The 15,633-nt window shown below is 39.7% G+C and overlaps 1 protein-coding gene across 1 annotated transcript in view; it reads right to left on the minus strand.

Annotated features, from left to right (window-relative positions):
• ITGA4 (integrin subunit alpha 4) overlaps positions 1-15,633 on the minus strand; it is a 119,713-nt gene that overhangs the window by 69,276 nt on the left and 34,804 nt on the right. Inside the window, exons 5-9 of the mRNA XM_018559496.1 lie at positions 13,985-14,052; positions 12,314-12,443; positions 8,675-8,760; positions 2,194-2,256; positions 1,185-1,322 (exon numbers count right to left, since the gene is read on the minus strand). Coding sequence (XP_018414998.1) covers positions 1,185-1,322; positions 2,194-2,256; positions 8,675-8,760; positions 12,314-12,443; positions 13,985-14,052 — 485 coding nt within the window. The remainder of the gene's footprint in view (positions 1-1,184; positions 1,323-2,193; positions 2,257-8,674; positions 8,761-12,313; positions 12,444-13,984; positions 14,053-15,633) is intronic.

A 15,633-nucleotide genomic window follows, 5' to 3' on the forward strand; every position in this document is an offset into this window, starting at 1 on the left:
GGAAATTAGAATGCAATATGAATATATATTAATTATTTATATTATTATATTAATATATAAATATTATATTATATATTATATAATATTATTATATCATTATTATATAATTATATATTATTGATATTGTATATATACTTCAGAGCAAACAGTGATATGTATTAAACCCTACCAACCAAATATCAATGTTAAGGAGGCTAGTACTAAAAACATTAAATATATTTTCCATTGGTTGCAGTAGGCTATTCTACCATGTTAACCTCATTCAGAAACTAAAGGCCTTACTTGTACAGTAAAAGCTTTAGAGCACTCTTAGACCTGCCTGTTCCCTGCATTAACATGTGTGTGTTGTGTTAAGGCAGCTGATTAAAATACATGGGCTGCCAACACATCAGAAGAGACCAAAAATCGGACATGCACAATTGTTTTTTTCTGATGCAGTGCACGATAATGCACAGTACCTTGCAAAAAAAAAAGATCTTACTACATGTTATTAATACACAGTAATAAATGTTTCCCATGTTTACAAATGTTGTCTGTTTTTGTTGGCTCCTAACATGGCTTGATTATTGCCAGCGATGCTCAAACATGTTGCATCAGGTTGTGCATGTCATCCTTAGAAGACCTAGCAGATAATTTTTCCAAATCAGATATTACTTTAGAAATATAAACACAGGAACTCACTTATGAGGAGTCTTGAGCACTGACAAACTGTAATCATTTATTTTTTTAACCTGGATTAGGAATCAAAGATCTGTAATCATCTGATTGGCTGCATCGGGCAACACCTTCTTTTTACTACACCTTCCAAAATTCTATTTAAGCCCTTATTGTATGAATGAGCAAGTAATTATATTTTAACAGTTCTGGTTCCCTTTGCATTGGAGTTTTCAGATTTTCAGACATGGATGACCGTGATAAAGGAAATTTAAAGACAGTCACTACAACAGAATTTTATGTTTTGTTTCCGGTAAACTGTGCCTTGTGTGTAATATTCAGAAAATATTTTTAAGATCTCAAATGCAACAAATTAACAGGAACCTAATATGATAACACTCAGTGCTTGAATATCTTATTTCCGGCTTGCTAATGTTTGAAAAAAACAATGCAATAAATAAGCGGATAAATATGTGAAGTACGTGGATGTGGTAATATGTAGATTTTGTAAACAAGATTAAGCTACTCACTTCTTCAGAATTCATGTAGACATAAACTCTCCCTTCTTCTCGAACTGTGCTCTGCATCGGTGCTCCCACCAGTAAATCTGACAGTCCATCCCCATTGAGATCCACAGCACACACAGATGCTCCAAAGTATGAACCAAGCTATTGAAGCAAAGGAAAAAAAGGATCAGACTTTTGTGTTTTTCAATCTAATTTTACAACAAGCATTACTGCTACAGATCTGCAAATCCCTTCCAACTGTCATTTGCAGCATCTAGAGGATGTGGAGGAGCAAGATAGAGGAGTGTGTTATGTTGCTGACCAACTATAACTAGTTCTAAAAAAATGTACAAAATTATCCTAAACAAAAAAAGTAATCAAAAATTCCCTTTTTTTATGAAGCAGATTTAACCCTTTCACTCCAAGCCCTCCAGAATGCTTTTAACCTCAGCTGGCCACACGATTTTTGCAGACCACAGAGTCCTCTACCTTACCAATTTGTGTGGAGATTGTAGTCCATCACAGCAGCGAGCTTGGAGTGGTGGCTACTTTACAACACACACAGGGACCATGCGGAACAAAGGTAGCCACCCTCCAGAAGGAAGGACAGTGTCAGCACAAATTCAGAGATTATTTGAGGATCTACAGCCGAGTGATACACAAATAAGATACATTTAAATGCAATTTTAAGATTCAACTCACTTTAAATACAGAAATCCAGATTTCGGAGATACATTTCCACAGATAAAGCAAAAACATCAATTTCCTTATCGATCTAGATCCAGCATAGAATATATGAGCCCACCCGTTCATGTTGAAAGTTCAAAAACAGATATGTTGGGAGGGTTTACCCTTCAAGCAAAATTGTATCTATGCATTTCTGCAGCCCAGATCAGATGAAAGACTTCTGTTATTTTTTAACTGTGGTTTTTTAGAAAAACACAAACTAGTAACAGAACGGGAAGCTGGGAACAACCAAAACCAGCTCACGTGATCTCAAATGCTGCAAAGTGGTTTTCATAAAAACACACACCTTTTTACCTTCAGCTTCAAAAAGCAAACTCAGCATCCTTCCCTCCACCGCAAAGATGTAGGCCTGGAAAACACAAAGCCAATAAATATCATTTAGTAAGATGTATTGTAATCTTCGATTCTATATCTGTTTTAGCAATGGGAATTGCTCAACGCTCTTTGTCCCTCTGTACAGTATGCGATTAACAAACCGTTATCAACACAGAAAGAGAAGTAACATTTATCAATGCATTGCATCAGAAATGCTGCAGAGATAAGCACGTGAATCACATGTTTTATACTGTACATTTTCAAATGTATAACATGTAGTTATTTTATTGCAGTTTTAGGAGCTTTGTATAAGGTGTTGGTCAGTTTATTTACTTTAAACTCTTTCTGACAATGACTAATAATGTACCCTATACTCATTCCCCTAAGGGGGCCTTATTTTAAAGGGTGCTTCTTGATTTTGATAAGCCACCCTCCCCCACATTCCTTTTGGGGGACAGGATGTGGGAATGAGGTCCTTGCCCCTTCAACATAAGGAGAAAAGTTGTCTTGCAAGGGGGAGACTTTTCATCCCTTTATTGCAAGGTACCCTCCCAATATTTAAGGCATGTGACCTGATATGGTTCTGGAAGGACCTGCCATTCCCTTTCCTGGCCACCCAGGCTGCATGCCTGGAAAAGGGCCTGGTATGAATTTGAAGGGGAACCTCACTGCTTTTCTTTAACATGTCACTATTGAAGGTTTAAATCATACTGTTCCATCATTTCAGGTGCAGCTTTAAGGCATCTCTTAGGCATTTTATTTAAAGGAATAGTGTATTTTCAATGTTGCCCATTAAGCCGCATGGAAAGACCCATTTCCCCGCTGTACTGTATTTTCAAAGAAAACACTTTGCACTTTACAAAAAAAAAAAAAAAAGCTTGAAAATTAGGTTGGAAAAGGCCAGAAAAAAGTCAGTTCTCATAGACTTCAATCGGGTATGTTATATATGGTCTGTTCGCTCATCTCCACCTATGACTTCAATTGCATTAAACTGAAATCTCAAACAATGTTAGCTGCCTTCCCAGATTCTCTCTGTAGAACAGCTTGCCCCTATGTTATGGAGTGGAGGAGAAGAGGTGTCCTGTGGTCCAAATCAGGAGAGCTGCCTAGTGTGACCATTTTGCTCCTCCATGAATACAGTACAGTAAGTGAGCATTGTCACCCCGGACAGGAAGTGCATTACTGAAAGTATCACCAAAAAATTACAGGCAAAAAAAGCCTTAAAAACAGTAACTAATGCAGCCACCACATCTAAAGATTGTCAAGCTGCAAAAAATATAATTTGTTTTTGGTTTAGATACGCTTTAAGTGTATTTCAAAAAACAGGGCAAACCTTTCAAACAATGCATCTGTACACCATTATCGGACATGTATGTGATCCCTCATCATCCATGGAGGATTGACAAAAGTCAGGCAACCCATGAAGGGGGTCACATTGTTTTAACAGTTGTCTTTGTCTTCATCTTACTTTAACTATTGCTATGGTAGAAACAGCACGGGAGTGCAGTTGGCCCAGCCAGACAGGAGAAAGATGCAAAGTGGAAGTGCAACCAACAGAACTGTTTTAGTTGCCAAAATGTTGATAGTTATGCTCTTGTAAATCACACAACCCTGCCATGCTAAAAAGCCAGGTAGGTGACCCCACTTTTTACTGCTGAGGCTCTGTAGATTTTCTCTGTCACCTTCCCAACTCTAGCCTGCTCACTGGACTATAAATTCAAATGAGCAAGATATTTTTTAACCAGTAAATGCTGATAGAATGAAAGCACAAGCTGGCTGTGGCTGTGAACCAACAGGCAGTACATCTTGTGTCAAGTTACTACTTAGTGACTTGTACAGTGCAGTGCTTTTGACGTTTCTAATTTAATTTGCACCTCTGTCCTATGAGTTATTTGTGATGATGTAAAAAATTATAATTCATTCAAAAATTCTTGTTTTGAATAAAGGGCTGATAGCCCCCAGGACAGTACTTGCGGGCAACAGTGCTTCAAGTGAAATAAAGAGCCTGGATTGTGTTTAGGACTGCAATAAAGATTGTTTAATATAACTTATCAACATTCCAAATACTACAGTTAATTTTAGAGGGTTTCACAACCATCACACCCCCAGCCACACATATATTTTAGGCTTCACAGAATTATTACTACATGGCACCTATTTTACCCATGCCAGACTCCATTTTTCATGCTACATCACCCATGACAGTGATAATTTTGCTCAAAAACTAATAGTTCTTCAAAATGTTGTTCTACTCTATGCTGTATAAAGGCTACTAATTCTTCTTTTCTGATGCTATACCCCCATCAAAGCAAAGCTCTGCCACTTTTCTAGCTTTGGTTCCTTCTAGATGTGACTAAATCCTCAGTATTTGCTCACTGAAAAAGCACAGTTTTGTGTAGTGTTACTACACTCCTTTATTCAGTTACATGGAAGGAAGAAGAGCAAGTATGAGCAGGGGCCAAGAAGCTGAGCTCAGTATCCCGACTCATGTTGCCCCTAGACAGGTACTAGAAGCTATTGTGTAACCTCCTAGAAGTTATATCAAGGGGTCTATAAAAAAAAAAAGGGTTTGGGCTTAAAGTACACTAAATGTGGGAGAAATATAGGCTGATATTATTGATCTCTTCTTCTGAAAATACTGGTTCCCCAGCTGTCACAACGGCATATTAGGCCTGGTTCACACCTGGGCCTTTTTATGTGCGGATCTATATGCGAAAGTGTGCAAAACACACATTTCCATGCAAGTCAATTATTCACACCTTAGCGTTCAGTCGTGCGTAGAAAAATGCCTGTCATGTTAAAAGAAGCAGGAGCTATTTTGAGGCAGATCCTGCCCGGATTTGCATCTCATGCAGGGAGAAATGTGCAAAATTGCGCAATAAATACCCCCAATCACACGAAAAATGGAAATGCCTAGGTGGGAACCTAGCCTTAGTGGTTTGCCTTCAGCCCAGCTTTGAGGGACTCCTTTGGAACATATAATTTGCTGCTAAATTAAATATTGCTTTATCTATTATTTTGTTAATTCCCCCTCCTGCCTTCTCTACAACCAATCCACCTCTGTACAACATTTGTATGAAACAACAATTGCAGAGATCTCTACATCACACTAATCATTGTATTCGTGTAAGAAGCATGACACATTTCAAGAAAGTTTAAGTTATGTAAAGTTCAATCCTCAACTGTCTTTGCTTTCATTTGTGTTAGGCCTAGACGATAGCATTTACATTGCTGTGGAGTTTTGCTTCTGGTTTAACTGATAGGGAAATTACCACACATAACTGTTTCACCTTGATTAAAAAAACCTCTCAGTTTAGTGGTTTGACCTAATGTCCTTAACCTGTGGGTAACATTTCCTTTACAGCCAAAGCCATTTACATTCATGTCTAAGTGTTCCCTTTAGTATTCAGCCAGTTTTTTTTTTTGTTTCACAAAAAGCAGCTGTATAACTGTATGCTACAAAACTGGCACTTACTTTTATGTAATGAAAAATAGTTTTAAGTGGCCCTGTCAGGTAAAATATAATGGGCCACAAAGCCGTTCAAAACAAGATACTCACCTCTCCTTTATCCCATGCTGCTGAACACCGCTCCATTGAAATCTGCTGGAAACCTAACAGTGTTGATCTCCAGTGTCCTCGCTGCATGCTGTGGTTTCCCCTGCCAATCCCTATGTCACTAATGTGTCCTCTATTGATGTTAGGATCAATTGGAGAAAACGTTGAATGCTATGAAGAATACAGAAGGTCTACACTACCGGAAGTGTTGGGTTCTCGGCCTCATTTCTTTCCGGGCACTTAGTGGTGTGGGCAGTGGAAGAGGTGAGAATTTACCCTCAGCTTGTAGCCATTTTTTTTTACCTGACATGGTTGCTTTAAGTGTAAAAAAAATGTAATTTATGCCTAGTGTTCTCGGATATTCCCATTTCAGAGGACAAACAATTAGTGACATATTGCAGCTGTAACCCACAATAATGTGTACTTATACACATATTCTGAAGCAGACCTATAGACAGATATAAAAGACACCAGTAAAAAGACACCTGTGCAATCTACTTATTCATTAAGAAAATCCTGAAATGCATTTTTACATCAGTCTGTCTTTTTATTAGCCCCTAGGCACAACAAGACTCAAGGCTGAAGTTGAAAGGTTTGTCACCATAGACCAGTCATGTGTCACTGCATTGCACACTGCTGTCTACCCAATACAGAGGGCATGATGATGAAAGCAGAAAGCACAGGATAGACCCAATCACTTTGGTGGTGTTCCTTCCCTATCCAATCACAAACGAGGGCAGGTCTTTGATCAAGCTGCATTGCTTTACATTTACAGGACAAAGTGAGATCAGCAACATGGCTATGATGTGAGTGAATCTCAAAAGTGGCTGAACACATTACAAAACTTTGGCAGGTAAACAGTTCACACAGATGTCTTTCAGCTGTATATTAAACTGCTGACCTGTTGTACCCAAGCATAATCTAAATGATAAAATCCTGGTTCCCTTCAGTGCTATGCCCATGTTTGAAGACCTAGAAACTTGGTCAGCTGATCCTCTTAAAGGAGAACTATTGGGTAAGTATTTTTCTCCATAGTTCTCCTAAGGGTCACGGGAGGACATATACTAGCGTCCTCCCTTGACCCAAAACTCAGTATATCGCCATCTACTGAGACCGCCGCAGCCGGGTCGGATCTCGACATTACTGTCAAGATGTGCCCAGCAGCATGAGTGACAGCTGGCTCTGCCTATCTATAGGCAGAGCCAGCTGTACCCGCCGACTCCCCCGTCCGTTCCTCCAGTCAGTACTGGAGGATCGGAGCGGGGAGGGGAGAATCCCTGCAGGGAGATGATCGAGAAGTGAGCGAGCGACGGTATGTGTTCGCTCACTTCCCGATCTATTGAGCCGACGTGTGACAGTGTGACAGCTTTTCCGCATAGTTCTCCTTAAGGTAACGGGAGGACACAAACTAGCATCCTCCCATCACCCTAGGCTCAGTATACCACGAGCTGCTGCTCGCGGTATACTGAGACGCCGCAGCTGAAGTGGATCCCGACAATTGTGCCAGGATCCGCCCAGTTGCGTGACTGACAGCTGGCTCTGCCTATCTAGAGGCAGAGCCAGCTGTACCCGCCCCCTCCCCCGTCCGTTCCGCCAGTCAGCGCTGGCGGATCGGAGCGGGCAGGGGGGAATCCAGCCCCTGTCACGGCAGAGAGCCGTGACAGGATCGAGAGGTGAGCGAACACCGGTATGTGTTCGCTCACCTCCCTATCTACTGAGCCGACCTGTGACAGTCTCATTGTCACAGGTCGTCTAGAACTATGAGGTGAGTGAAAAGCACTCACCTCATAGTTCTCCTTTAAGCAAAAAGCATGTGATACAGGAAATTTCAGCACAACTATTACATTTGATATAGCCACCCTTGCAGAAATTTTAATGGTCATTTTATAATAATATCTGGTCTGTTTTTTATCTGCATCTATTGATGATGAATGTACAAGAGTTCTTTCCATAGAAGAACACTCTGATAAAACTTGCAAGAAACTTTGAAAGCAAATTCATAAAGATGGGGGAAATACTTGTTCATGAAAGTAAAGTTAAATGTCAAAGCTTGTAGGTTTCATACTCTCACCTATCAGCCGACTCACAGATGGAGGAGAAAGAAGAGTAGCTTTCAGTCAATCTCCAGCCGAAGAGCTGCTCAAAAGCCCTATGAAAATCCTAATTAGCCTCAAAACGAGGAGCTCTCCTATGTATTTGTAACAATTGTTGAAAAGCTCTTTAAAACTAATCTCTAGATATTAGGTGAATCCTGATGAATGAAACACTTTCTGGCTGCATATGAATTGTCCAGTGCCCCACAATAGGAATCTCTTTTATGAAGCTTCTGGCTTTGATCTTTGCCGCAGGCACCAATTTTTATGCTTGGCTTCAAGCTTTGCAAAACTCCTCTACTGATTTCTGCATAGTAACATTTAGCATGATGGTTAAGTGATTAGCCCCGTCATTGTGTTTTTACTCCACTGTATTCTCACAGCCCAAAGAAAATTCTAGTTATTAAACGGATTTGATTATCCATTAAATAAACTTTTCTATGAGAATAAGGGACAGTCATGGCTAGTCTATCTCTGAAAATGCTAGTTATCATGCAATTATGTTGACCCTTTGGCTTCAATAATTTGAAATGCTAACCCATAGCATGTTGGGTCAGCATGACAGCCAGGCAACAAGCAATATAAGAATGAGCAGTCAGCGATAGCATCCCTACAGGTTGGAGTGACATGATGCCACTATATCAATGAATATACAGGGGATCAACCAAGAGTCCTGAACAGTAAGTAGCTGTCTTGTGAGGCTTAAGGTGTCGCAGTTTTTGCATGGACTTTGTCCTAGATTTACTGGAAAAAAAAGATATGCTGTCTAATAGGTGTATTATAAACTTCAGACTTTTTCTTACCTTACCAATCTGTTCCTGCTGTGGAGCCCCTGCTATAATCTCAATGCTGTCACGTGCTAGAAAATGCCCAGCTCCAACTGCGTAACCTAAAACAATTTAAGTTGTTTGATTAGTCTTTTACCAGAAAAATAGGTTACTGGATGTAGTGCCATAATAGTATAATACATTAACCATAATATTACTATTAAAGACATCATAGTTAAAAAAAACAAAAAAACAACTCAATACAGTTAAGGTAACATGTAATGTCATCTCAACTGCATTTATTAGGTGGTCCTATTAAAAATTCACATTTCACATGAATCAATAAATTAAAGTTCAGTTCCAGGACTTTTTTTAGTTATCACACCAGTTATTATAAATGAAAAAGCTGCTCTGGCTGCAAAACTTACATTCTCCTTAGTGCTGTCCCCTACAGAATTACCATTTTGCAATCCATTCCTGGTCCTCTTTTCAGGTTGAATGATACCCAGCCTCATTTAACCCACTTTCTGTGAGTGCAAGGGGTTCCACACTGCCCACACTGCCAAAAGCACCAAAACCTGGTTCAATGACCGTGGGATTACTCTGCTTGATTGGCCAGCAAACTCGCCTGACCTGAACCCCATAGAGAATCTATGGGGCATTGCCAAGAGAAAGATGAGAGTCATGAGACCGAACAATGCAGAAGAGCTGAAGGCCGCTATTGAAGCATTCTGGTCTTCCATAACACCTCAGCAGTGCCACATGCTGATAGCTTCCATGTCACGCCGCATTGAGGCAGTAATTGCTGCAAAAGGGGCCCAAACCAAGTACTGAGTACATATGCATGCTTATACTTTTCAGAGGTACGATATTGTTCTATGTACAATCCTTGTTTTATTGATTGCATGTAATATTCTAATTTTCTGAGATTGTGGATTTGGGGTTTTCATGAGCTGTAAGCCATAATCATCACAATTATGACAAATCACGGCTTGAACTATCTTGCTTTGCATGTAATGAGTCTATCTCATATATTAGTTTCACCTTTTAAGTTGCATTAGTGAAATAAATGAACTTTTGCACGATATTCTAATTATTCGAGTTTCACATGTATAGACATGTGCAGACATTCTGGATTATTGGGGGCTGCCTAGCACAGAGGAAAAGGTTAGAAGAAAATATATATATATATATATAGATAGGGAAGCCTTGGAGAATGCACCTGGCGTGCATTACCATACCCTTGGTATGTTGTCTTGCCATTCATTTAAATGGCACTTGAATGCACCTCCTGGCTGCTGTGTACTGCAATAATGTGCATTGTGTTGCAGTGCGTTAAAATAGTGTATGCAGTGATCAATTGCTAACAACATCAGTGTGATTATAGGACTACTAATCCCCTACAACATGCTATCTGTGTAGTTTACACAATAGGGTGCCATTTATTCCATATGCTTCGTGGTTGATTGCTAAACTAATAATTGCTAACAATTTTAGTAGTGCAATTGAGTTACTACAAATTACTCGTGTAACTCTAGTATCAGATGTACAGTATATTTAAAATTGTTTAATTGAACTACTAAAAATTAAAAAATATACTTAACACCTATATAAGAAGCATAAGTGTTTAGCTTACCAGCATCACTGCCTGAAAAACAGCCAGCAGGTCTACCCCCCAGACGACAATGCTGGCATTGCACATTTACTGGCACCAATAGCCAATATGATCATTTTACATGCATCAGGGGACGGCAATACATAGCATAACAAACATTCAATTCAAATGCCCTATTCTGTTCAGATGGTAGATGGCAAGTCAGATCTTAAAGACTGATCTCTATTAGAAATTGCTGCATGCATACTGACAGTGACATAAACACTGGATACAAGACTGTTGAATGGGAAGTAAAGATATATGTAAAGAAAACCCACATCCTCTGTCTCCTATGTAGCAGCATGTGCAAAAATGCCAGGGCGAGTCGCATCAAAACTTCCTGTCTGCTTTTTTATTAAGCCAACAAGAGGCAGGAGACATGAAGCCTGGTTTACTAAAGAAGCTGAGAATCTTCACTCAAGAAACTGCATGAATATTCACTCAATTATTAAATCAAATTTCTGTTAACTTATCTGCACATAACTGGGTATTCAAAGTGAATAGGAATTTGCTTTTCAATTGATTGGATAATTTAAGTGACTATTTGCACAATTTGTTGTGTGAAGAGTCTCAACTTCTTTAGTAAATCAGCCCTATTATTGGGCAATCAGCACCCTTTTCTTGTTTGATGCAATGGTAAATGTGAAGCATAATGATTGTATTGTGAAGCACTTATATAGACAGAGCTCTATGAATAGCCTACTTGAAAACAATGCACATACAAACTGACCTATCCTGTCATTTATTTTCTTGCAACAGTCATTGAACATGGATGCTAATTAGGGTTGCCACCTGTCCAGGATTCACCCGGACAGTCCGTGTTTTGAATGCTCTGTCCGGGTTTCATGGCAGCTGAGACCTGGACACATGATGTCAGGCAGACAGGGGCAACCAAAATTAAGATAGGAGCTACTGGCCCCCCCACTGAAAATAGTCTTGACTGTGATATTTACATATGAATGGGTGGCGTTATTTACATACGAATAAGCCGCGACTCATTCTCCCCCGAAAATTTCCATGCACCGCTAGAGTGTTCGGGTTTCGCTGAAAGTAAAGGTGGCAACCCTAATGCTAATCATAGTTGTAAAATATACTTGAAATGCAATTACAAATGTCCCTGAAATGTAGGGATGCACCAATACCAAGTACTGTACTCGGTAGAAGTACAAGTACATGTACAGATACTTTCCGAGCTCCAAGTGATGGGCTGATACTATTTTTGCAAGTACAAGTACGGATACTTGCCCAAGTACTTACAAGTACAAATTCATTTTTGTCTAGTGTCATGTGACAGTTTTTCTAAAACAATATCGACTAATGATTTCAGGTCAGTGGTGGAGCGCCAAAGCCAGGTCCCAGCTGCAACCGCTGCAGCCCTGGTAGTTCTCATGAAAATGCCAAGTATCTGCACTGGTATCTGAACTGGTATTGATGCATATCTACTGAAATGCATTGGATATCTTGTCATCTTCCTGATAACTGTGGAATCAATAGTTCTGTTCTGGACTCTTAAAACATGGTTTTGGTGCTACCTAGTGCTTGACTAGACACAGATTTATTTTATTGTAGCAGTCATTGAGCATGGATGCTAACCAAAGTTCTACAATCTACTCGAATTACAATCATAAAGATAAGGACCAGCAAGCAACAATACAAGTATTAGTTTCAGCCAGCTTTAAAATGGATACCTCAAATGACACCCTTAATATTAAAAAACGTCTACAAATTCTGTTGAACCTAGTATATAGTTACCATAAATAAAAACATTCCAGTTATCATAATCTATGGCAATCAACATGGATTGTTCTAAATACTATGTAGGTTGGAAACTTTGCTTAACCAATGCAGGAAATGAGAAGCGATTTTCTCAATGGAGATCCACACATCAATTATAGTTTGAAGGAAGTTATCAAACATCTCCCTATTCTTTCAAAACCAACAGAAAACCGTTTGGCTGGAGTTTTCCTTTAATCATGACACTGCTAAAACAAGTCACAATATACTAATAAGAAATGAATTACCTAAATAGCTGCCATATTTTACGGTGTTATTTTCATTGCTAAAGGTGTAAATATTGTTCATTGTAGTATTATACACGAAAATAGAGCCCATCCAGTAGAATGATCCAGGTGCCCCCATAATGATTAAATCCTGGGGGGAAAAAGAAAACAGAGATATTTTTGCACTGCATGGTACGGTAAAACATCTAAAAACATCAATGTAACATAGACATCTATAGGCATTAAAGCATATCTAAACCCAAAAGCATACATTTTATATATTACAGATTAGTAGTCCTTAGATGAGGTGGCTGCATTCTTTTTCTTTTATCAGGTTTTTTCTTTTATTGCGACCTGGTAATTCTGTGAATAACACACTTTCAATTCCTGGGTAGCTACATTCACTACTCCACAGTATGCATTGAGGGAGCAATAGTTGTAACCCAGGCTGGACTTTAAACATAAAACATACTTCAAACATGCCTCCAATACATGGGGGTTTGGAAGATTTGTAGTTCAATCACAACATGATTTTATGCTTCCAGGTCAGCGCATAGGAAGTAACAAGGACACTACATTGCTGGCAAGATCAAAAGAGATTTGCCAAAAATGTTCTCAGCCTGAAAATGAAAACTAATGAAGCTATCACCTCTAAAGACTGGAAAGCTAAAATATATTACATTTATGTTCTTTTTTTCTTAATTATTCCTATAGTTCTGATTTTATGTGTTGTTCTGTTCAGTCATAAAACAATTGCTCTGAACTTATAAGCAATAATATTGTTAAAGGGTAATTCCACTTTACCAGGCAACTTTGGGAAAATGGAATTACCCCTCCAATCTGTTCGTCACCTGACCAATGAGAAGTGCTTCTAATTGGTCAGGGCGGTCAGAAGCGCTTCTCATTGGTGAGCGCAGCCAGGTGACTACGCTGACTAATGAGTGCTCGCCATTTGCAAAGAAAATTCAAAATATGAAGTGCAGGGCTGCACTACCGCGTACAGAGTACAGATAGTACACCGGCGGAGGGAAAGGAGCGTTCGGCCAAAGGTAAGTATAGAAGGGGGAATGGAGGGGGTAATTCCATGTTCCTAAATCCACCAGGGAAAGTGGAACTACCCTTTAAAAAGAGAAAAGTAACCCCACTATCCAAGGACATGTGCATACTGTTTAAACAAATGTGAATGGTGATAACTGGTTATGCAAACTTTCCACACAAAAAAATGACTTGAGGCCACAACCCCTCTGCTTAAAATGCAAAACTGTTGTTGGACTTTACTTTCCAGTAACTGAGAGTCTGCAGAGAATATTTAGATGGTTGCAAGGTAGAAAATTAGAAATCAAAGAAAACTGTAAAAGTACAGCGGTTCCTCGATTCGCGAACAGGAAGTTGGGCAAAATTTTGCTTCCGTTCACGAACGCTGCATCGGGTGATGAACACAACTGCAGCCATCTTCCCTGCTCTGACACATGGTAGTGGCTTCCTCTAGTCGAGATTGCAGTCTGATCACAGTTTGATTCGGTTTGCGACCAATTCGGTTCGCGACCAGAATCATAGAACGAATTAAGTTCGTAAACTGAGGTACCACTGTACGTATAAAATCATTGGCTGAATCAGGTCACATGATCCTTCTGGTCTGCTTTCCACAGGAATCTTACATACATTATTGCCTAGCAGCAAAGTAAGTCCTACCTCAAAGTAGAAGCTGGAGATACCAGCTTGACATGAACCGTGCATTTCACCAAACTTAAAATGAAAATCTAAACAAAAGGAAACAAAAAAAATGTATTAAATTATCCAAAATGCATGTATTTTCTCTAAATGTTTAACTCAACATTAAGGAAAATGTGCACAGTATTTGTTGTGCCATGAGAAAATAAGCAAAAGAGAGACACAACAGCACTTTTGCCTACATTGTTGTGAAAACCCTATGGCCAGATTATAAAAGAAGAACAAATTAATAAATTAAGAACTTTGAGGAAGACACAAGAGCACAACAAGAAGTTGGAGAGGTTGCGGTATAATCTTAAGATGTGCAAAGGGTTTTTTACAATGAGAGTGGCAAAAGTAAGGAATTCACTTCCACAGACAGTTGTATTGGCGGTGAACATAAACAGCTTTAAAAAACACTTGGGTGAATTCCTCAGTTTATAAAACATATAGGGTTATGGGAATACCTAGCAACATGTACACACACAATATATAGGTTGAACCTGATGGACCTTAACCTCACCTACTATGTTACAATGTAACTATGGGACACTGAAGGGTGGTTGTCAAATGAACTGGCCACAATCATGAGGTCAGCAGTTATAAGAGATTAAACACTAGCTCAGTCAGCAACTGTGTCCTAATAACATGATCTTACAACCACATCCTCCAAGATATGGTAGCAATGTATGTAACCACAGAACAGACCCATAAAGTAAGAATCCCCTACCTGCTTGCTCTGACATTTAAAACCAAACAGAGCAAAACCCCAAAAAACTACAATTGTTAGGACAGGGTTACTGGTTCTTGTATCACTAGTGTCACTGGAAAGGGAACTGATTACTGACCTAAAGCAAAATTATTCTTGTTTTAAAAAAAAAGCTGAAAAAGTAAATTTGTTATGATTCTGTATGTCTCTTCTGTCATAAATGCTTCTCCATGCCTATGTCGTAGGCAGCCGAGTGAAAGACCGACCTGAAGTGAAGTGAGCCGAACGCTGTTCGGCTATTCACTTCAGGCTGGTAAGGCTGATTTCAGTCGTATATCGGCTGAAATCAGCCGTACATCGGGTGGCTTCACGTGGCTTCGGGTCGGCCGAACATGCTTCGCATGTTCGGCCGACCCAAAGTGCAGAAGGAGTTCGACTCAGCCGAGCTGTGTCAGAATAGAAAAAAAAAAAAAACATTTCTGGCCATAGACATGCATTGCTAGATTCCTATTGGCTATTTCGATTTGCAATAGCCAATAGCAAACTAGCATTGTACCCGCCCTCTGCTGCTGTCAATCAGTAGTGGACCTGATGGAGAACTGCAGCAGAGGGAGGGTGCAATGCTAGGCTGACACGGCTCCGTGTCAGAATAAGACAACAAAAAAGAAAAAGCAGTGTTTCTCTCCTGGGCGGCCGGGAGCAGGAGACTCCCGACAGATGCCATTATCGGCCGGCCGCGTACAGCAGAGGACACCGCGTGCTCGCAGGGACAAGGTAAGTGACACTTTTCTGTGCAATCCCGAGGGCTTACCGCTCTTGGTACTGAAAATTAACCCCGAGCCAGACTCGGGAATACTGCCAGGGAGGTTAAATATCCATTCATAAATGGGTAGCCATTTTTAAAACAATTTTTTTGGTATGC

The sequence above is a fragment of the Nanorana parkeri genome, unplaced genomic scaffold (assembly GCF_000935625.1).
Source record: "Nanorana parkeri isolate BGI_ZX_2015 unplaced genomic scaffold, ASM93562v1 scaffold400, whole genome shotgun sequence".
Classification (NCBI taxonomy): domain Eukaryota; kingdom Metazoa; phylum Chordata; class Amphibia; order Anura; family Dicroglossidae; genus Nanorana; species Nanorana parkeri.